Source organism: Delphinapterus leucas, chromosome 4, assembly GCF_059928025.1.
Source record: "Delphinapterus leucas isolate spDelLeu-1000000601 "Yukka" chromosome 4, BTC_Dleu_Yukka2, whole genome shotgun sequence".
In the NCBI taxonomy this organism is placed as follows: domain Eukaryota; kingdom Metazoa; phylum Chordata; class Mammalia; order Artiodactyla; family Monodontidae; genus Delphinapterus; species Delphinapterus leucas.
The window spans coordinates 28,742,540-28,764,811 of NC_143132.1; the positions used below are offsets into that span (position 1 = coordinate 28,742,540).

At 39.0% G+C, this 22,272-nt stretch overlaps 1 protein-coding gene across 3 annotated transcripts in view; it reads left to right on the forward strand.

Moving 5' to 3' along the window:
• Positions 1 to 3,825: 3,825 nt before the first annotated feature.
• Positions 3,826 to 22,272, forward strand: part of NRIP1 (nuclear receptor interacting protein 1) — a 132,800-nt gene continuing 114,353 nt past the window's right edge. The window contains exons 1-2 of one of the 3 annotated variants that reach the window (XR_002645005.2): positions 3,826 to 7,648; positions 8,168 to 10,874. Coding sequence is in view for 1 of the 3 variants with exons in the window: in XM_030760957.2 (XP_030616817.1) it covers positions 3,935 to 7,405 (3,471 nt within the window). In the remaining 2 variants the exon portion in view is untranslated. Of the gene's footprint in view, positions 10,875 to 22,272 lie in introns of those variants that run through there. The other 2 variants (XR_016392971.1, XM_030760957.2) reach the window with 2 other exon arrangements.

Sequence of the window (22,272 nt, forward strand, 5' to 3'; positions counted from 1 at the left end):
CACTGGATGAGTGCGAAGAGACTGATAGTAGCATTCTATACATGATTGATGATGGTGACATTGAGTGTATAAGCAACATCTCGGACTGTTGTCTTCAGATGACAGTATCCAAGATGAATTTTCTCAAACTCAAGGATCAATGAGTGAACAATGTAGTTCTTTTTCACCCCAGCTTAATTGAGATATAATTGACATATCATATTTTATAAGGTGTGTAATGTGATGATTTGATATGCACATGATTACCAAAGTGAGGTTAGTTGACATATCCATCACTTCACATAGTTACCATAACAATATAGTCCTAAAGACAAAAAGGAAATAACAGTATTTTCCTCCAGTTAGTTGCTTATTAGGAAGGACTTCATTCAGTATTTTGTGACAAGAACCTTGCCTGCCCTATCTTGGTTCTTTTATGATGTTGTTGACACACCCACATTTTTTGAAACAGAAGTGTACGAATACACACGGCTGGTGTGTAACAAGAGATTGGAAGGAAGTAGATGACATGAAAATGACATAATTCTTTGGATTGATCACTGTAATTGGTATTAATAAATCTAAAAAATAAAAAAATATTTTGCAATTACATAACAAGGAAGATTTCTGTCCCTCTTTCCTCAGTATAATTTTGAGCTGTCCAAGTTTCCCAAAGTAACACATTTTGAATTATACAAGTACAAGAAGAAGACTCAGAAGTGATGATTAAGCTAGAACCTTTTAGACATGTATTTGAAATCTGGAATTGGTATTTACAGGGTATTTCCAGGTTCGTGCATGACAGTAGTTGAGCTATCAGTTCCAAAGTGCCTTGCCCATTTCAGATATGTTATCCTTCAAAACCAGGAAAATATAGAATTAAGAACTGGGTTTGCCATGTGTAAATTCTTATTAAAAATTCTAACGAAGTTGTTTTACATTATCTCTTTATTCTTCTGTAAATTATTCATAAGTTGACCTAAGCAGTGGTGAAATGTTCATTGGACCCAGATGGTAAATGGTGATGACTGTTTTTCTTGGTATACTGAGGGTTAAATGAATTCATTAAAATTATAAAGAGCTGATTTTGATTTAGACTGATAATTCCAAAATCAAAATTAAGTCATTTCTTGGTATAATAAATGTTACACTAAATTTTTTGTTAAAACCAGAAAATCTTTTTCTAAAAATTTTAGGGAATCACCCTATAAAAATGACAGCTAAGTTGAAATAGACATTGTTCAGTCAGCTTTTAATTTATCACTGGGTAGGTTTTATTTTTTTCCCATTCACACACACACACACACACACACATATATATATATATATATATGTGTGTATTTTTAGTAAATACATTAAAGAAATATTAAATACATTAAAGAAATCTTTCTTCATTTTGCCTATCATGCCTACAAACCTAATGTTTAAAGACAGGCTGTTAATGTATTTTAGTTTCTAAACTGAATTTTTCCTTCTAAACCTCATGAGAGTTGCAAAATTTGTGAGACCTTCCTTTGAATTCTTTTTCCTATTCTTTTTTTTTCTGCCCCCTCAGTACTTTTACTCCCTTTGGTCCTTCTTACCTTCCGTAAACCAAATATTTTGGATAATTCTTTTTCCCTTTCCGCAGAAATCACTTTAACAAGTGTTTGCTGTACAAGTTAAGTCTCTTCCTTATTTTGTTTATGAAGAGAGTATGGAATATTTTTAAATAGACATGTATACAAGCTCTAATATTTAAAATCATTGTTGAAGTTAAAAATAAACCAATAGGGGGCTTCCCTGGTGGCGCAGTGGTTGAGAGTCCGCCTGCCGATGCAGGGGACACGGGTTCGTGGCCCGGTCCGGGAAGATCCCACATGCCGCGGAGCGGCTGGGCCCGTGAGCCATGGCCGCTGAGCCTGCGCATCCGGAGCCTGTGCTCCGCAACGGGAGAGGCTACAACAGTGAGAGGCCCGCGTACCGCAAAAAAATTAAAAAATAAAAAAAACCAGTAGATCCACTGACAAGCTAATGAATCACAGTATTTTGTAAAATATTCCAGTTGTTAAATATATTGCTTGCAAATCTCCAAAAAAGCCTAATTTTTAAATGTGTGTTGACATTTAGGTATTTGTAACTGACCGTACTCAGGTAGTGTTCAACACTTGGCAGCATTCTTAAGTAATATGTATGTAAAATCAAGTAAGCCAACTATATGTCGGTGATTCAAAAATAATGTGGTTGGTTGCCTTTCCAGTGAAAGAAAATGAGTCAGGTTAATAATACTAGCTTTAAATCAAACGATTTTAACCTTAAAAAGTTTTAAAAAAACAGGTTTCTATGAAAAGCTCTTTTTCTTCTTGTTCATGTAATTGGTGCTGTTTATAGAATTTTCTTTTCAAAGAAATTAATGAAAAATAACCACTTTAACTTAGAATTTTCTGAGAACGATTATTCCTCTTTCCTTCAGGTCTATTCTAAATTTGTTTCTTGCCCACTCTTCTACAGGATGATGTGATAGCTTAGTGTAAACACACAGTTATACTTTTATGTGTTACAGTAACCACATTTTCTAAACTAAAAATTGGTGCAGGTACCCTAATACATTTTTTTTAATAATGACTTTAATTTTTAAGTCTTCTAAAAAATTTTTTTAAATCACATGTAACATTTTATCCTTATTGATAACAGTGTCACACACAAAGAGACAGCATGGGTAGGGAGGAGGAGTATTTTATTATATATTAGGAACATTCTAGAAACTTACGGCTATAGATTCACCTGTAACCTGTATTCTGCATCTGCTAGGAATGGACCTCATTTAAAAAATTCTTCATGGAGCACATGTGTGGGGATTTTAAAACAGATACGTTAAGCCTTTGATAGACCTGAAGGAGCATCTGAAGGATCACTCTTCTGTTTTTAATAAGTTGTGGTAAGAACTAGGGGTGAATAAGCTTGTGATGATATGTAAACGTTTGTACCACTAAGACTCACAATTTGCACAGGCCTACAAAAGAATCTTATACTTGTTAGGGCTTCCAAGTCTTTGAAAACGGAAATGCTCCAGATTACTTATGGGATGTCTGATGTTTGGGGGATGATATCAGAAGTGAATCCGTTGTGTCGGCCTCAACCTCACATCACACTCGTTAGATTGAGTCCATGTCACGTGGATCTCTTTTCCTTTTTCGATACTTCTCTTGTTCCTTCCTAAGCTCTTCATAACATAAGGAAGCTCGTTCTAGCCTCTCATAGAGCTGTGGTGCTACAGAAAAGACTTAGCATTCACATCACTTTGCAGAAAGGTGTTTATGAAAATTCAGAAACTTGGTGGACTTTTGAAGACAGTTATGTAACATTAAAGTAGTTTCTCTTCTCTGACTGGATCATTTTAACAATATGGATCAATCCATAGGATTTCCAGTAGAGATTTCCAATTTAATAGGAATAACAATGACATAAATTACTGAAGAAGTGGCTACAATGCATATATATGTATATTGTACATATACACTTAGAAACTGACAAGTGCTGTATTTTTCTGCTTACAGGTATCACAGCATAATTCTAATGCTTCACCTCCTTAACTATTTTTATTTATTTATTTTATAGAACACTGATATTTGCATTTATTGTGGAACAAAAGGTGAAGAAGGAGAAGCAGTATATTCACTAAGGATTCTATCTGCTTGCTGCTGCAGACCTGTGTGTTGAGGAATTCTGCTGCTGCTTCTTGCTTGGGAGTTATCAACTCTGCAGTCAGGCTGCGCTGGGAGCCTGCCTGCCTTTTGTCTCGTCGTTGCCAACCAGCAGACCAATCCCGGTCGGCACGGAACAGTACACCTCTGTCTAATTACTATGGAAGGTGAGAAACCGACATTCACTAATTGAAGTTACGTCTCACTCACCCACAGAAAACCATTCTTCAAAGTGAATAGAAACCAAGCCTTTGTGAACACTTCTATTGAACATGACTCATGGAGAAGAGCTTGGCTCTGATGTGCACCAGGATTCTATTGTTTTAACTTACCTAGAAGGATTACTAATGCATCAGGCAGCAGAGGGATCAGGTACTGCCATCGACAAAAAGTCTGCTGGCTGTAATGAAGAAGATCAGAACTTTAACATTTCTGGTAATGCGTTTCCCACCTGTCAAAGTAATGGTCCAGTTCTCAATACACATACATATCAGGGATCTGGCATGCTGCATCTCAAAAAAGCCAGACTCTTGCAGTCTTCTGAGGACTGGAATGCAGCGAAGCGGAAGAGGCTGTCTGATTCCATCGTAAATTTAAACGTAAAGAAGGAAGCTTTGCTGGCTGGCATGGCTGACAGTGTGCCTAAAGGCAAACAGGATAACACGGTACTGGCCTCTTTGCTTCAGTCGTTCAGCTCTAGGCTGCAGACTGTTGCTCTGTCACAACAGATTAGGCAGAGCCTCAAGGAGCAAGGATACGCCCTCAGTCATAATTCTTTAAAAGTGGAGAAGGATTTAAGGTGCTACGGTGTCGCATCAAGTCACTTAAAAACTTTGCTGAAGAAAAGTAAAGCTAAAGATCAAAAGCCTGATACCAGTCTCCCTGACGTAACTAAAAACCTCATCAGAGATAGGTTCGTAGAGTCACCTCATCATGTTGGACAGAGTGGCACAAAGGTCATGAGTGAACCCTTGTCATGTGCTGCGAGGTTACAGGCTGTCGCGAGCATGGTGGAAAAAAGGGCTAGTCCTGCCACTTCACCCAAGCCAAGTGTTGCTTGTAGCCAATTAGCATTACTCCTTTCAAGCGAAGCCCATTTACAGCAGTATTCTCGAGAACACGCTTTAAAGACACAAAATGCAAATCAGGCGGCAAGTGAAAGACTTGCTGCTATGGCCAGATTACAAGAAAATGGCCAAAAGGATGTGGGCAGTTTCCAGTTCTCAAAAGGAATGTCAGGCCATCTTAATGGTCAGGCAAGAACATCATCAAACAAACTAATGGCTAGCAAAAGTACAACATTTCAGACTCCGATGGGTATTGTTCCTTCTTCCCCCAAAAATGCAGGCTATAAGAACTCACTGGAAAGAAGCAATGCAAAACAAGCTGCTAATAACAGTTTGCTTTTACATCTCCTTAAAAGCCAGACCATGCCTAAGCCAATGAACGGACACAGTCATAGTGAGAAAGGAAGCCTTTTTGAGGAGAGCAGTACACCTACAACTATTGATGAATACTCAGATAACAATCCTAGTTTTACAGATGATAGCAGTGGTGATGAAAGTTCATATTCCAACTGTGTTCCCATAGACTTGTCCTGCAAACACCGAATCGAAAAACCAGAACCTGACCAGCCTGTTTCTCTGGATAACTTAACTCAGTCCTTGCTAAACACTTGGGATCCCAAAGTCCCCGAAGTAGATATCAAAGAAGATCAAGATACCTCAAAGAATTCTAAGCTAAATTCGCACCAGAAAGTCACCCTGCTTCAGTTGCTACTTGGCCATAAGAATGAAGAAAATGTAGAAAGAAACAACAGCCCTCAGGAACCACACAGTGATGGGACAAAGTTCAGCACACATAATTACACGCGGACTTCTGTCATAGAAAGCCCTAGTACCAGCAGGACTACTCCAGTGAGCACTCCACCATTACTTGCATCCACCAAAGCCGAGTCTCCCGTCAACCTTTCCCAACACTCTCTGGTCATCAAATGGAATTCCCCACTGTATGCCTGTGGCCCTCAGTCTGAAAAGCCAACGAATACCACATCAAACCACCTGATGGACCTTACAAAAAGCAAAGAATCGCAAGGGGAGAAACCAGTCCAAAATGAAGGCACACAAAACTCTGCCACTTTCAGTGCCAGTAAACTGTTACAAAATTTAGCGCAATGTGGAATGCAGTCTTCCGTGTCAGGGGAAGAGCAGAGACCCAGTAAACAGCTGCTGAGTGTAAACACAGAGAAACCTACAGGTATGACTGATAGACTGAATAGCCCTCTGCTCTCAAATAAAACAAATGCAGTTGAAGAAAATAAAGCATTCGGCAGTCACGCAACAGGTCCTGAACCAGGACTTTCTGGTTCTGAAATAGAAAATCTGCTTGAAAGGCGCACCGTCCTCCAGTTGCTGCTGGGAAACCCCAACAAAGGGAAGCCCGAAAAGAAAGAGAAGATGCCCTTAAGAGATGAAAGTACTCAGGAACATACAGATAGAGCTTTAAGTGAACAAATATTGATGGTGAAAATAAAATCTGAGCCTTGCGATGACTTGCATACGCATACCACAAATGTGCCCTTGAGCCACGACGCTCAGGGTGCCCCCTTCTTAGGCGTGGCTCCTGCCTTGCAGGGAAGCACAGCTGTCTTACCAGCGTCCGAGGACTTCAAATCGGAGCCGGTCTCACCTCAGGATTTTTCTTTCTCTAAGAACGGTCTGCTAAGTCGACTGCTGAGACAAAACCAAGAGAGTCACCCGGCTGATGACCTGGACAGCAGTCACAGAAATAGTGAACTGACACTTGTAGACTCAAAGAATCTTTGCATGGTCCCTAAAAAAAGGAAGCTTCATACTGAGCCGTTAGAAAATCCATTTAAAAAGATGAGAAATAACATAGTCGATGCTGCAAACAGTCCCAGTGCTCCGAAGGTGCTGTATGGGTCCTTGCTTAACCAGCAAGAGCTGAAGCTTAGCAGAAATGATCTTGAGTTTAAATATCCTGCCAGCCATGGTTCAGCGAGTGACAGCGAACACAGGAATTGGGCCAGAGAGAGCAAAAGCTTCAACGTTCTGAAACAGCTGCTTCTCTCTGAAAACTGTGTGAGAGATTTGTCTCAGCACAGGAGTAATTCTGTCATCGACAGTAGAAAAAAAGGACACAGAAGCACTGGGACCAATAGCAAGCCTGAATTCAGCATTTCTCCTTTGAACGGACTGATGTACAGTGCAGCTCAGCCCAACAGCTGCATGGGCCACAGGACATTTCCACACCCCGGTGTTGGAAAACCTCCTGTGAGCCCTCCTTTCCCTGAGCACCTGGGCTGCGCAGGGTCTAGACCAGAATCTGGGCTTGCGAATGGGTGTTCCGTGCCCAGTGAGAAGGGACCCATCAAGTGGGTTATCACAGATGTGGATAAGAATGAGTATGAGAAAGACTCTCCGAGACTGACCAAAACTAACCCAATACTGTATTACATGCTCCAGAAGGGAGGCAATTCTGTTACCAGTCGAGAAACACAGGACAAGGACATTTGGAGGGAGCCTTCATCTGCTGAAAGTATCTCGCAGGTTACAATCAAAGAGGAGTTACTTCCTGCTGCAGAAACTAAAGCTTCTTTCTTTAATTTAAGAAGCACTTACAATAGCCATATGGGAAATAATGCCTCTCGCCCACACAGTGCAAATGGAGAAGTTTATGGACTTCTGGGAAACGTGCTAACAATAAAAAAAGAATCAGAATAAAATGTACCTGCCATCCATCTTTGGATCTTTTTAAAACTAACTAGTATGAACTTGAGATCTGTATAAATAAGCGCATGATTTGAGAAAAGCATGGTATAATTGAAACTTTTTCATTTTGAAAAGAATTGGTTACTGTGATGTTTAAATATGCATACTACTTCTTGCTTTACATTAGATGTCATGAGGAAGCTGCTGAACTAGCAATGGGTTGTTTAACACCTTCTTATGCATCAGACAACAACTGTGAGTAGCCCATGAATGATATTCTTTTTTAATCATAAATAATAGGCATAAATTAAAATGTGAATCTCCACCCACAGTGGATTAATGCATTGCTGCCTTTATTAGGGTACTTTATTTTGCTTTTCAGAAGTCAGCGTACATAACACGTTTTTTTAAAGTCCAAATTGTTAAATAATAACTCCTTAAAGGATAATTATTGAATCAAAAAACCTAATACTGATTCATTTTTTCAGTTCAAAAACAAATCAGAAAAAAATATGCTTACATTTTTCACTTTTGCTAAAAAAAAAAAAAGGAAAGAAAACACATTTATTTTTAATTCTTGGAAGGGGTTTTGTGGTTCCTCAATGTGCCTGCCCCACCCCAATCCTTTTCAATATACTATATTTCTTTAAACCTTGTACTACTTAGTAAACATTGATTACAATTGATGGAAGTTTGATAGATCTTTAAAAAAACGGCAGATTTCCATTTTTGTATTTTAACTACTTTACTAAATTAATATTCCTCCTTTTACAGAATTAGGAAAGTTAACATGTATCTTCAGGTGGTTTCCTGAATAGTTGAAATAAGAAGTTGTTTTTAACAAGCAAAATGGCTTTTCTTTGGACCGTTTTCACCATCTCTTGTAAAAGCTACTTCTCACCGTTTCTGTGGTACCTGTGAGTCTTATGACCAGGGTTTCTTAAAGTTGGACTCAGACCACCTGCATCAGAATCATCTGGAGCACTTGTTTTAAAATGCAGATTCCTAGGCAGCATCTCAGATCTACAGAACAAGAACCTCTGCTAAGTGGACCTGGGAATCTTCCTTCTGCATCTTAATATACTCCCTAGGTGTTTCTTCTGCACACTGAAATTTGAATTTTGAAAATTGAAACCATTGCCTATGACTTCTCTCAACACAGGATTGTGAACAAACTATTTGATGCCTGTATTTTCCCCAGTACAGTCACACATCAACTCAAAATTTGCAATATTGTACTTCATATATTACTGCTATGTCTTTGGAAATCGGGTTCAGAATACTTTTTATGACAAAAAAAAAATCGGGTGGAGGGGACAACTTTCATATTTGGCTCAACATCTCAGGAAAATCTGTGATTATTTGTGTGTTCTAATGAGTAACATCTACTTAATTAGCCTTAGGGATGGAATAACAGGGCCACTTACCAAACTCAGGTGATTCCAGGATGGTTTGGCAACTCCTCCTGAATACATCCTTAACTTCCCTTAAAACCATTGTCCTAAGAACAGTGCTGACAAAGATGAAAACATTTATTTCAAACCCAAGAAAGGCACTAAACTCAGATTGACTAAACAAAAAAGTACAAAGGGCACATATACATGACAGATTTGTACACAGTCACTCCATCGGATCTGTTATTTTAAAATAGTGATTAAAAGTAAACATTGATGTTTTCTTGGAAGAACTTAATGTATTATCGAGCCGCATGGGGTTTCTATCTTGAAACAAGTCCATGCTTTTCAGTTCAGTTTTTACAATCCACAATTCTTTCACCAGATATTTTTGGGTTTAATTGTGAGCTGAGTTAGCAACTGACCTATCAAAAAATTGTTATATAATCGACTGTTAATTAGAAGGAAATCTATTTGAAATTGTTCTACTTGAGGTTGTTTCTAAGATTTTTATATTAAAAATGGGCGTTATTTCCTAATATGATCTAAAACCCTAAATGATTATTTTTTTCTCAAAATAATTTGTAAATAGTTACTGGATATATTATAAAATAATAGGAGCGAATATTATGCTACATCATGAAAATTCCACTGGCCAGTGAAGATATCCAACTCCATCCCATCTTTATTCTGTGACAATCTTATTGTCTACACTGTATAAATAAGCTTTTAACCAAGTCATTTTTTTCTGCCGTTGTGAAAGGTCTGGAGCCTTAGAAGTATGCTAGAAAAAAATACTGATATTCCCCCTTGGTTAGGGGAAAATGGGCTTTTACAAGGGGGTGAAACTTAGGTCAGGAAAAAGAACATCAAGGGCCAGCTTTGCCTTTTCTGTTTGTTTCTTTGGTTGGTCATTTGTTTTGTTGTTGTTGTTACTGTTGTCAGCAGTCAAAGAAACGAAGGCGTGTCATATATAAATAAACATGACCACGAAGAAACCTGTTCTGATTCACTGGAGTGTCCCCAATTTGAGTTTAGTATGATTTTAAAGAGGAGCGGTGAGAAAGGGCCTACATCCATAAATGCAGTTCATTTATGCATATGTAGATACAAGGATGCACATATACACATTTTCAAGGACTATTTTAGATATCTAGACAATTTCTTCCTAATAAAGTCATTTGTGAAAGGGTACTACAGCTCTCATTGACATCAGTAAGGTAGCATTACCTGTTTACTCTCTGCTGCATCTTACAGAAGAGTAAACTGGTGAGAGTATATATTTTATATATATATATATATATATATATATAATATGTATATATATATATATTGACTTGTTACATGAAGATGTTAAAATTGGTTTTTAAAGGTGATGTAAATAGTGATTTCCTTAATGAAAAATACATATTTTGTATTGTTCTAATACAACAGAAAAGCCTTTTAATCTCTTTGGTTTCTGTATATTCCATGTATAAGTGTAAATATAATCGGACAGGTTTAAAAATTGTGCATGTGTGTATACAGTTGCAAGTCTGGACAAATGTATAGAGTAAGCCTTTTATTTAAGTTGTGATTACCTGCTGCATGAAAAGTGCATGGGGGACCCTGTGCATCTGTGCATTTGGCAAAATGTCTTAAGCAGTCAGATCAGATATTCATCCCAACATAACAGTATTCCATTTCTGGACATGACTTCCGTGGTTTAAGCTTTGTGAAAGAATGTGCTTTGAATCCAAGGGTCTTAAAACTTTTTAAATCAAGTCAACCACTTTTCAACATAAAGAATTCACACAACTACTTTCATGAATTTTTTAATCCCATTGGAAGCATAATAATATACCAGGAGTATTCCAGTGTACTGGAGTACAGGCACATTACCATTCATGGTATGAATTCTGGGGTTTACACAACCAATTTTGATGCGATATGCTCAGTAATATAATTTGTCATTTTTATTAGAAATTTAATTTCTTCATGTGATGTCATGAAACTGTACATACTGCAGTGTGAACTTTTTGTTGTGTTTTTTAATCTTTTAGTGTTTACTTCCTGCAGTGAATTTGAATAAATGAGGGAAAAAAATGCATTGTCTCTGGTTTGAAATGATTGTTATTTTCTGGGCTGTCTCCGATTTTCAGGTTTTCCATAAACATAAAAGTCTCTGGTCATGAAAATAACAAGTCTTCAAGAATGCTTTGCCCTTCTCAGAGAAATAAAGGGAAAAAAAAGAAGGTGGCCTGCGAGTTAGTATATCTAGAGACAGGGCAATTGAAGCATAGCTCAGAAAGACAATCAGCCTATATAGCCTCTTCTGCCCAGCCTTGATTCTATTGCTTGGTGTGTAACTGGATGGTCATCATGGATTTTTGAAGTGGGAAAAAGTTTGTACAGTGTTCAAAAATAAAGTTGATTTGATATAAACTTGTTTTAAGATAGGATTTTATTAGGTTTTTATCCAAGGTTCAACGGGTGTTAATTTTGGGGTGTTTTTTGTTTTTTTCTTTTTTGTTTTTTTGCGGTACGCGGGCCTCTCACTGTTGCGGCCTCTCCCCTTGCAGAGCGCAGGTTCAGCGGCCACGGCTCACGGGCCCAGCCGCTCCACGGCATGTGGGATCCTCCCGGACCGGGGCACGAACCCGTGTCCCCTGCATCGGCAGACTCTCAACCGCTGCGCCACAAGGGAAGCCCTAAATTTGTTTTTTTAAAAAGTCTCCAAACGTTTTGCAAAAATGAATGTGTGCGCTTGCACACATGTGTATGTATACTATATGTGTATAGGTAATGAGTAGTTGAGAATGATAAGCAATGTCCTTATGTAATAAGTAATAGAGACCAATTTATTTAGAAAAAGGAAAAAGAACTATACTTGTGAACTGATGATCTGGGGTGGGGAGGGCATTATTTTTACAAATATATTAATAATAATTTAAGAGGAAGGCATTTTCCCGAAGATCAGTTTCTGTTTTCTGACACTAAAATAGGCCTATTAAAATCTGAAAATTTTGCACCTTCTCCCTAACAAGTTTATAAACACTGTCTAAAAAAATATCCAGGTAATAGAAATACATACAGCTGTTCTACATGATTAAAATGTTGAAAAGTTATGCTTTGCCGTCTGTACAGACCCTGTCATCGGAACCAGAGATGCACAGCCACGTTTTGTTTTGTTTATTGATTTATACGGTAAAAAGGCATAACGAGCTCATCATGTAATAAATTGAGGGATTTTTAAGAAGAAAACCACCCCAGTTAGTAACTCCTCTTGACTATAAGTTAGCGCCAATGACTTTAATATGGAAAGTCTTTCATAATCTAATCAGGTTATGATCACCCACTCTGTGCCAAGTTCTATTTCAAGCTTGTTAATGTGGAGAACTCCTTTACAAAGAAATAATTTTGAACAAGTTTTCTCCTACCGCTACTATCACTAAACTGTGACCTATTTGTTTACAGAAAATAGATTTTAAATGTTAAGCATGACATTTTTCATTTATTCCATCAAACTTAAGAAGTATCTGACCCTAGCACCTTGTAAGGGTTGGTGGAGGAATCTGTTGGCACCTTTTAGGGTTAATTTACTGCTACATTTCTCTAAATGGTTGGCACGATAATACTTAAAACATTTTAAAGATGCCGTCCTCGTAGGCAAGTTAAAGACCCTTGCTCTAAAAAGCCAGAGTTAATGTACTCTTTAGTTGGTAACAGAATAATTGGAAATAAAATTCAAATCCCATAAACTTCAGTCCTGGAGAAGTGCTGCTGCACTTATGATGCCCTCATTTGAGTGTCTAAAGGTAAATACATAAACCCTTACAGCAATAGCCAAATTTTAAAATATCAATAGTACACTTCCGTAGTCAGAAGAGGATTTTTCAGCCGTTCCAAACAGTCCTTTTACAGCCTTTTTACCGACAAAGACCTAGACAGCCTTCTACCGTCCAGCCTTTGCTTTTACCAAACTTCATTGGGTAGATGCTCAGAGCTTTAAGAAAAGTTTACAATCCTTTTGGACTGTTCATTTTGCTCTTTTTTGCTGATACGCATTCACCTCCGAGCACATCTGGAAAAGGAAATGGCCTAACATTGTATGGGTTTCATAGCCGGTGGTTTTGTTTGTTTGTTTGTTTTGCGGTATGCGGGCCTCTCACTGTTGTGGCCTCTCCCGTTGCGGAGCACAGGCTCCGGACGCGCAGGCTCAGCGGCCATGGCTCACGGGCCCAGACGCTCCGCGGCATGTGGGATCTTCCCGGACCGGGGCACGAACCCGTGTCCCCTGCATCGGCAGGTGGACTCTCAACCACTGCGCCACCAGGGAAGCCCAGCCCGTAGCTTTTGAAAGCTACACCAGCGGGACCCCAGAGTAGAGCTTTGGTGTTGGTATGTTTTCTGAGATTGTATTTTCCCTTAACTAATTGATTTGAAATGGTAATTTAAGGATAGAACAGTGAGATGACTTCACTATAATTAGAAAACTATAGATTTCTCCCAGGTTGCCCCTAGCAGCCATTGTAGCTAATCTTTCCATAAGCTGCAAATCCTTATAAGACTCGCAGCACCCAGTTGGATGTGCTAGCTGGCCTTGCTGCATCCGGTAGAGTGCCCTTGGACTTGTGGCCCTGCCTGCATTTTCACATCTTCCACTCATTCTCCCACCATCTAACACTTTTCTGCCCATCGCCACCAATCATTCTAGTGTTCAAAACCTTCCCAGTAGGAATTCAGTTTCCTGAGCACATCTGCCTTCCTGGCATCAAGAAGATGCCTTCTTGGCATCACCTTCAATCATGTGACACTCTCTGCCTAAAATACCTCCTTCTTTTGCCCTCTCCTCCCCATCTGCAGCCTTGTAAATTTGTATTTATCTTCAAAACCTAACAAATATTGCCCGCTCAAAGAACCCACTGTAGTTCCTTCCGGCAGTGTGTTCCTCAGCCCTCTGCAGTCCCATAATGCTTTGTGTGGGCCTCTTTTAATTTCACTCATTAGAGTGGTTAACAACATACTTTGTATTCCTTCTAAAGGCAAGAAGTGAGAAGTGTGTCCAAATCCTGATATGTAACAGTTAACTCAGTAAATGTGTGACCAGTCAAAGAATGAAAGAAGGTTGATTTCTCCCCACACAAAAACTGAAAGGCTGCCTCCCCCTCCCTGGGCTGGGAAACAAAGTAACTTACAAGGTTGGGATGCATCCATTTCTCTGAAGCAATGCCCAGTCTCCCAGGCTACCTCTCGCCCTAGGGCTCATGATCTCTGTAGGCCAAGCCAGGCATTCTTTCTTCTGTCCTCTCTAATCTGCAGAGATGCTATCAGCTGAGAAATTCCTAACAAGAGGAGCTGGTTCTGGAGAATGGGACGGGAACTTTAGGGTTTTTGCCAATGTAGGTCTAATTACCTGTTGTACCATATCTTCTTACAAACAGCAGTGAGCATCTTAGAATTTTTGCCTTTAGCAGGGAAGCTTCCAAACACCACACTGAGATAGGCCTGAGGCAAGAATCCATGGCCTCTCCTGCCAATCATGAATAAGTTCATGATGCACAGGGCTACACTCTCCTGAACTATCGAGAATCAAACCCAGGCAGAACATGCTCTCTTGGTGGGTGTGGTGCAACTAACTCCTTGATGGTAAGACCCTCACCAGGGTAGGACCTGGATTTAGCATTAGGCTATTTCAGATCCTCAAGGAAATCTGAGTCCCTACAGTTGTGGAAATGCAAGAGACCAGTGCCACATACGAACTAGTCCACTAGCACACGTATTCACATTCATCAGAGGGCTTTGACAGTGGCAACTTACCTAGAAAGCCACGTCAACAGGTTCTAAGAGTATCAGAAAAGTAATACAAATGTTCAGTGAATCAGCAGGTGCTTAATAAAGGTGTGCTAAATCACTGTGACAGCAGAAGCTCATCTCTTTCATATGTGTGGAGGTGGACTGAGAGATGTTAATTTCCTTTCATTCTGATAACATAAAATTAATAAACTTTTTTTTAACTGCTGCATTTTATTTGTCCAGAGAAACCACATTTCGTGTTCCCAACCCCCAAGAGAAAGAATAAAGTCTTAGATGAAATTGCTCTTATCATAGGTCCAAATGGCAGTGGAAAATCCAAATATAGAGCATATTCAGGAGGAGAAGATTGGCTTTCAGTGGAGATGAAATAGTCCCCTTTCCCTAGCCAAGGACTGATGACTCATGATTTCTACCTGATATTAGGCCATGGGGAAGAAACAGATGGAAACCTCTGTCTCAAAGGGGACATTTTTAAGTGGATGTTTTATGTAATTAGAGAGAGAGTGGAAAGAGCTAGACATATTTAGAGGACAGAGAAGTTGGAAGCACAGTGTCCCTAGTTTTCTAAGGAAGAGGGGACGCTCCCTAAGCTGTTCTCTTCCTATGAGCTCCATTCTAGCTTAAGCGAATCAAGAAGGCTTCTAATCTTAACCATATTAATAGAAAATAATCATACTCATCCTCTCATCAAAGGTAAGGAGTTTCTTGTGAGTCTGGATACTTAAAATCAGGTGGGGATTTTTTGCATTGTTTTTGGTTTTATTTTTTTTCCCCCAGCATCTCTTCATACTTGGGTAAGGTTGTAGACTTACAGGACTGGGATATGAGACCAGGGAAAAGAGTGATAAGAAGCTTATGAACTTAACATTTCCCCTAAAACCAAACCAGACAGCAACCTAACAACCATCAAAGCATCATGCGTATTTATCCAAATGGCCTTAATGAGCAAAACAGTATTAAGGGTGAGGTGATCATGCTAAAAGCTGTATTCCAGGACTCAGTTTTGCTCCAAATTGTTAACTGATAGTAATGCAAGAAAGGTTCCCAGAAGCCAAAGTGCAACTTTCAAAGTGAATAGTCAAAGTGCAACTTTTTAAAATAACAGTGACATTGATGCCACTAGATTAATGGGACCATATAGTACTTAGAGGCTGTTTCTGATCATCACCAAGTGAAATCTTACTGAGGCAGGAATACAGGCCAGAGCTCAAACACATCATCCAACTTAGCAGATTGCTTGCTTGCTTCCTTATTTCCTTCCTCCCTTCCTTCCTTTTTCTCTTTCCTCTCTTTCTCTCTCTCGTTCTCCCTTTTTTTCTTTTTCTTTTTCTTTTTAATGGAATAGATTTCAGGAGATGTAATTGATATACTGTACAATTTACCCATTTAAAGTGTACAATTCAATGATTTTTAGTATATTCATGGAGTCGCTAGATAACTAATATCGTTTCTGTCTGTAGAGTTAGATGTTCTGGACGTTTCATATAAGTGGTATCGTACAATACGTGAGCTTTTCTGAATGGCTTTATTCACCTTAGCTTAGTGTTTTCAAGGTTCATCCATGTTATAGCATGTATCAGTACTTTCCTCTTTTATTGCTGAATAATTTCCTATTGTATGTATATGTCATTTTATCAGTTGATGGACATTTGGGTGGTTTTCTTTTTTAGCTATTATGAATATCTTTGCTGTGAACTTTGTTGTTGTAGTCACTCATCAAAAGCAGGATGGACAGCCAATCAACATTTGGTTTGGATATTGCCACCCATGAAGTATGAGGGTATGAAGTCAATTGACTGTAAATGTAGGGGTTCATTTCTGGACTCTCAGTCCTCTTCCATTGATGTATGTGATTATCCTATGCCAATACCACACCATCTTGATCACTAGAGTTTTGTAGGCATTTTTGAAATCAGGGAGTGTCAGTCTCCTAAATCTGTTTTTCTTTTTCAAGATTATTTTGGCTGTTGTTGGTTTCTTACATTTACATATGACTTTTAGGATAAAACTGTCAATTTCTGCAAAAATGGTAGCTGAGATTTTGATAGGGATTGTGTTGAATTTGTGCAGATCATTTGCGGGGTATTGCCGTTTTAACAAAATTAAATCTTCCAATCTGTGAACATAGAGTGTCTTCCCACATATTTAGGTCTTCTTTGATGTTTTCCAACAGAGTCACCCTGGATGACGTTGGTTTTAGCAGGGTCCTAGTTGGCTCTTTCCCTGATCTCTCTGCTGTCTGCCTCTTTTGGTGTCACACCCAGCTGTTAGGCTCCACTAATTGTCCTCTCATTACTCTCTCTCTCTGTATGTATGTGTGTGTGTGTGTGTGTGTGTGTGTGTGTGTATATATATATATATATATATATATATATATACATTACTATTATTATTATTTTTTTTGACAATGCCCTGGCCATAAATATCTCCACTGTCTGACCCAATTACATCTGGGCCCTTTTGCAAGTGTGGTTTCTGAGGCAGGTCTTTGAGATTTGTTCCGTTCCCAGAGGGCTCTTCTTAGCTGTCTCTTTTCCTGATTCCCTCTGGTAAACTAGCTGACCTGTGGTTTAGCTTACTATTCTCATAGAGCTAACAGCCTCCTCTCAATTGCTTACCACCAAGATCTTTGTTGTTTTCAAGAATATTTTAGGCTTGAAGTTTCTCACACTCTGTTCTAAATGAAGGGAGAGCTTCAGAGCTCTCCGTTTTTATGGCTTGTCTCAACCCCTGGTCAAAATTTCTGAGCCACTGTGACATTGCTAAAGACAGATAGTGGCCTGTTTCTCTCTGAGTAACATCCCTGTTTTTACGAATTGGATGCTGGGTGAGCATGATAGCTTTGGGTCTTCTCAATTCGCCACTCCCGGTGGGGAAGCTCTACCCTATGAATGAGCTGGGCCTAGGGCAATTACAGCCCCTTATTCTTCCCTGCCACATTTAAGATAGATTGTCTGCCCTTAGAGAAGAAGCTCGGTAGAGGAAGAAAGCCCTTGACTTTCGGTGGCACTCACCTGGAAGGTAGTGTTGACAAAAAATGTCACCTGCCATATCAGTAAACAAAGGATGTTACAGCCATCAAACCAGCAGCCACTGCAGCTGACTGTGTACCCTGAGGGGATTCAGGATGGAGAAAAACAGGATGCTGGGCCTAGATAGTCAGGTGCATATCAAAGGAATGATGTCAATGACCCCAGATTCTTGCATCTTCAGGTACATAGAAAAACACTGAATGCATTAACTTGAGATGTCTGGTTTTTCTTTAATTAATAGTAAGTAATCTTTTGATGTTCTGACTCCTTGGTTTTTTTTTTTTGCAAAAACTCCTATATATCCTGGCTCATCCCTTACCTCTTCAGAGCAGTTCCTCAGAGCTGAGAGGCTGCTTCCTGGGCTTGAGTCCCCAGGAAGTCCACTGAATAAAACATAATTTTCAGTGTTTAGGTTATGCATTGTTTTTCAGTCGACAGTAGCCTGTGTAACCCAGAGTTTTGCGGAGGATGAGAAATGCTGGTCACCTGGCCCTTCCAAGGAGATATTGACACCCTTAACTGGAGCTGGAGAGAGGGACCCTCATTTTCTCGGCCACACCCAGCTTGAGTGGATCTTCCATCACACAAAGCTGCGGTGAGGGAGAAGGAGTAGGTCATGAATCAAATGTTCTTAGCAAGATTTAAGAGATTTTCTTACCTAATGTTCCTCACTTGATGTGTTCCTTTAGGAAAATTTTCAGAGTATTTTTTAAAAATAATTTTACCAGTTACGTTGTTTTGCTGGAGAACGGGTTTGCAGAGCCCCTCAGGCTGCCATTCCCAAAGTGGGTCCCTCTTACTTACCTTATTTCTCATCAACAAATAAATGGACTCAAAGCCGCATTCCTCCAGGGTAACCTACTTAAGCAATGTTGTACTGCAGCATTATTTCTACCCATAGGATGACACATTTCTGGCCCTGAGGACTAAATCCCGTGCTATTTTGAAAGACTCTTTTCTTACCTCCTATTAAACATAATTTACTTAAATCTATTTTCTTTTTTCCGAGAATTTCATTTAATTTTTTTTCACGTCCTCCCTTGGATAATATTCCCATGCATAACTCTTCCTGCCATCAAATGCTCCACAGTTGAACCCAACAGACCAAACTCAATGCAACAAACGGCCACCACTTACATATTCAATTTGTAATCATTTAAATGCTCTTTGGTATTTAACTCAGGAAAATTATTCTTTGGTTTTTTTTCTTACGCTTTTTTTTTAAATTGATTTTTTGAGCAGTTTCAGGTTTATAGAAAAATTGAGCAGAAAGAACAGAGCTCCCCCATATACCTCCACACTGCTACCCCCTCTGCTTCCCTTATTATTAACATCTTGTATTAGTGCCGTTCATTTGTTACAATTGATGAACCAATATTGATACATTATTTTAACTAAAGTCCTTGGTTTATATTGGACTTTGTATTGGACTTTGTATTTTTAATATAAAGTTCATTCTTTGTAGACTTTGTATTTTTAATACAAAGTTCATTCTTTGTATTATATGCTCTATGGGTTTTGACAAATGTATAATCACAAGTACCCATAATTTGAGTATCATCACAGTTTCACTGCCCTAAAAATTCCCTAAATTCTACCTATTCATCCCTCCCATGCACTCCTGCGCCCACTCCCACCTCTTTCCAGGGCCTGGCAACCACTGATCACTTTGTCTCCATAGTTTTTCCCTTTCCAAAATGTCATATAACTGGAACCATATAGTATGTAGTCTTTTCAGTTTGGCTTCTTTCACTTAGCAATACAATTTTAAGGTTTATGTCCCTTTGTAGCTTAAGTTCATTTAATCACTGAATAATATTCTATTGTATGTATATATATCACATTTTGTTTATCCATTTACCTATTGAAGGACATCTTGGTGGCTTTCAGGTTTCGACAGTTATGAATAGAGCTGCTGTGAGGGCTTTTATGTGGACGTTTTTCAAGTTTTTTCTTTTATTTTTTTTAAATTGGGGGGATTTTTATTATTTCTGATATATTTTTATATATATTTTTTTCATTTTTCTTTCTTCCTTTTTCTTTTTTGATGTGTGTTTTAAGAGGGCAGAGCTGACCTTCCCAATAATTCAAATTTCCCACAACTCCTGTGCTTAAGAAATGCTTAATCATCAATTCCAAGCCCATCAGTTTCACTGGATGTACCAACCAGGTTAAGCTACGTTATGTTGCAGTATCAAACAACCCTAAACTCTCAGTGACTGAAAACCACAAAGGTTTATTTCATATTCTTGCTACATGTCCAACTTGAGTTGGCAGCGGGCTCTGCTCATGGTCACGCTCATCCAGGGTGGTGGTGCCTCCACTGTCTGGGAGTGTCACTGGTTGCCTTGGCAGAGAGAAAAGAACATGGCGAATTGAGCACCAAAGTTAAAAGACTCAACACCTCCTCACATTACACCAACCAAAGCACTGGTCTGCTTAGCTTCAAGATGGTAGGAAGTTTAACTATGTACGTGGTATACCTGGAAAAAGAAGAACCAGAAGCATTGGTGAACATTCAGTAATATCTACTTTTAATATAGAATTTGCCTGAGCATAGAACAATGTTCTTTTGATCACTAAATTTAATTTGATTATATTTTAATGTTTGCCTTTCCTCTTCACACTATGGACTAGAAGCTAAAATTAACAAAACTTAAGGATTCAAATGATATCTACTAATCCTAAGGAAAAAGCTTAGGTTTGCCACAAGCTCTACAGGGTTACTCTAAGGAAGATGATGGAGTTGAGCGTGAAGTCTAGTACATGCTGGAGAGTTGGCACCACTGACACTGAAGGATTCAAAACCAGTGACGATGAGTGCTTTTCACGTAAGCTCAGTATAACAATAGAGAGATGTTCAGTCGTGGTGTCAGAACCAGACACCGTAACTATATCCATGTACATTTATTGGTTTTATTGTTTTAGTTTGTTTATGTGATTAAAGCTTTTCTTCTCTTTCCAAAATTGGATATTCCATTTGAACCTAAACACATCTTGAAGCAAATTTCAACTGAGAAGACAATTTTGGTTGAGGTCGTTTCAAATTCATTTAATTGCTCTTGAATCCTTTAGCTAACTAGACACCCTTCTTTTCCCAGATTTGCTGGGAATTTGGGTTACCAGCACCCACTTTATGAAAATCCTTTAGTTATTTATGATCAGCTCTTAGAACTAAGTACTCACTCCTTTACTAGTCCATCCCCAGAAACTTCTCCTCTTTCTTATGGAAACTAATGTCCTTGGGAAAGTCAGCCCTGCTTCATTTTTTCTCACGCATCTTGTCTCAGCATCACGTGGTAAAGATCAAGAGATAGCCAGTCCCTACCTGCGCTATTTGAGCCTATAGGCAACAGGATCCAAAGTCATCCCTGTACACCTGCTTGATGTTTCCCACCGCAAGAGAAGTCTCTCAAGTCCCCATCCCAAACTCCTGCATTCCCCATTCTTTTTTCCCTGCACGTTTTCAGAAGCTTCTCAAGGGTTTCTAATCTTACCTCTTCCCAACACTTACCTCTAGAGCAAAAGAGATGCTATAAAGATGGAGGAGGAATCATCCTTCCATCACTGTGGCAATGAGGGGCAAGAAAATAGAAGAGATTCTCCCCTAGATTGTAAGTATATTAACTGCAATTTCCAACCCACTTTAAGGGAGAAACCATGGAAACTATGTACAGTGGAAAACAAGACTTTGGAATCAAAAGACTGGAATTTGAAGTTCAGCTCCCCCCAAAACTAGCATGAATTTGTCTTAGTCTCAGATTTGGGGCCCGAAAATTTGTTCAGTTCCTCTTGCCCACTGGACTATTGCTAGGATCACATGATGTATTACACATGAAAATATTATGTAAAGTGCTAGTCACATATTCTCTTTTCTAAAAAGGATGTCGATATTTTCAGTCATGACAATTATATTTACTCATAAAATGTATGGGGAATTCAGAAAAGTACACAAAGAAGAACACAAAAATCACCTATAATTCTACCCCCAAGACATAAATGCTATTAGTTATCTCTATTAATATGAAATGCTATTACTACTTTCTTCCAATCTGCCAGTAATTATGTATTTGTGTCTAATATTGTCAGGATTATGCTCTGTCCTTGTGTGGCAGACTGTATTTTCCAAGAGTGGCCACCAGATACTTTCTGGTGCCAGAACCTGGCCTCTCCATCAACACATAGAGTCTTATTTTCCCTCCACATATAACTGGCTAGGGCTTGCAACTGCCTCGATCAATAGAATGTGGTGAAAGGGATGTTGCATGGCTTCTAGGGCTAGGTCATAAAAGGTGATACAGCTTCTGCCTGGCTCTCATTTTTAGGACACTGGCCCTTGGAAACCAGGAGGGGAAGCCTAGGTCACACGGAGAGCCTATGTGTAGGTATTCTGACCAACAGCGTCAATGGATGGATGTATGAGTAAGTGAACCCTCAGATGATTGCAGCCTCTGAGCTGCTACAGCCGATGCCAAGTGGAGTAGAGAGAAGCTGTCCCCAATGAGCCCTGCCCAAATTACAGATTCACAAGCAAAACACATGTTGTCATGACAGTTCACTTAAATTTCATATGCACATTTTCTCATGTCTAACAGTTTTTACGTCAACTTAATATGGCTAAATGACCTTCCATTATGTGGATATTCTATAATTTATT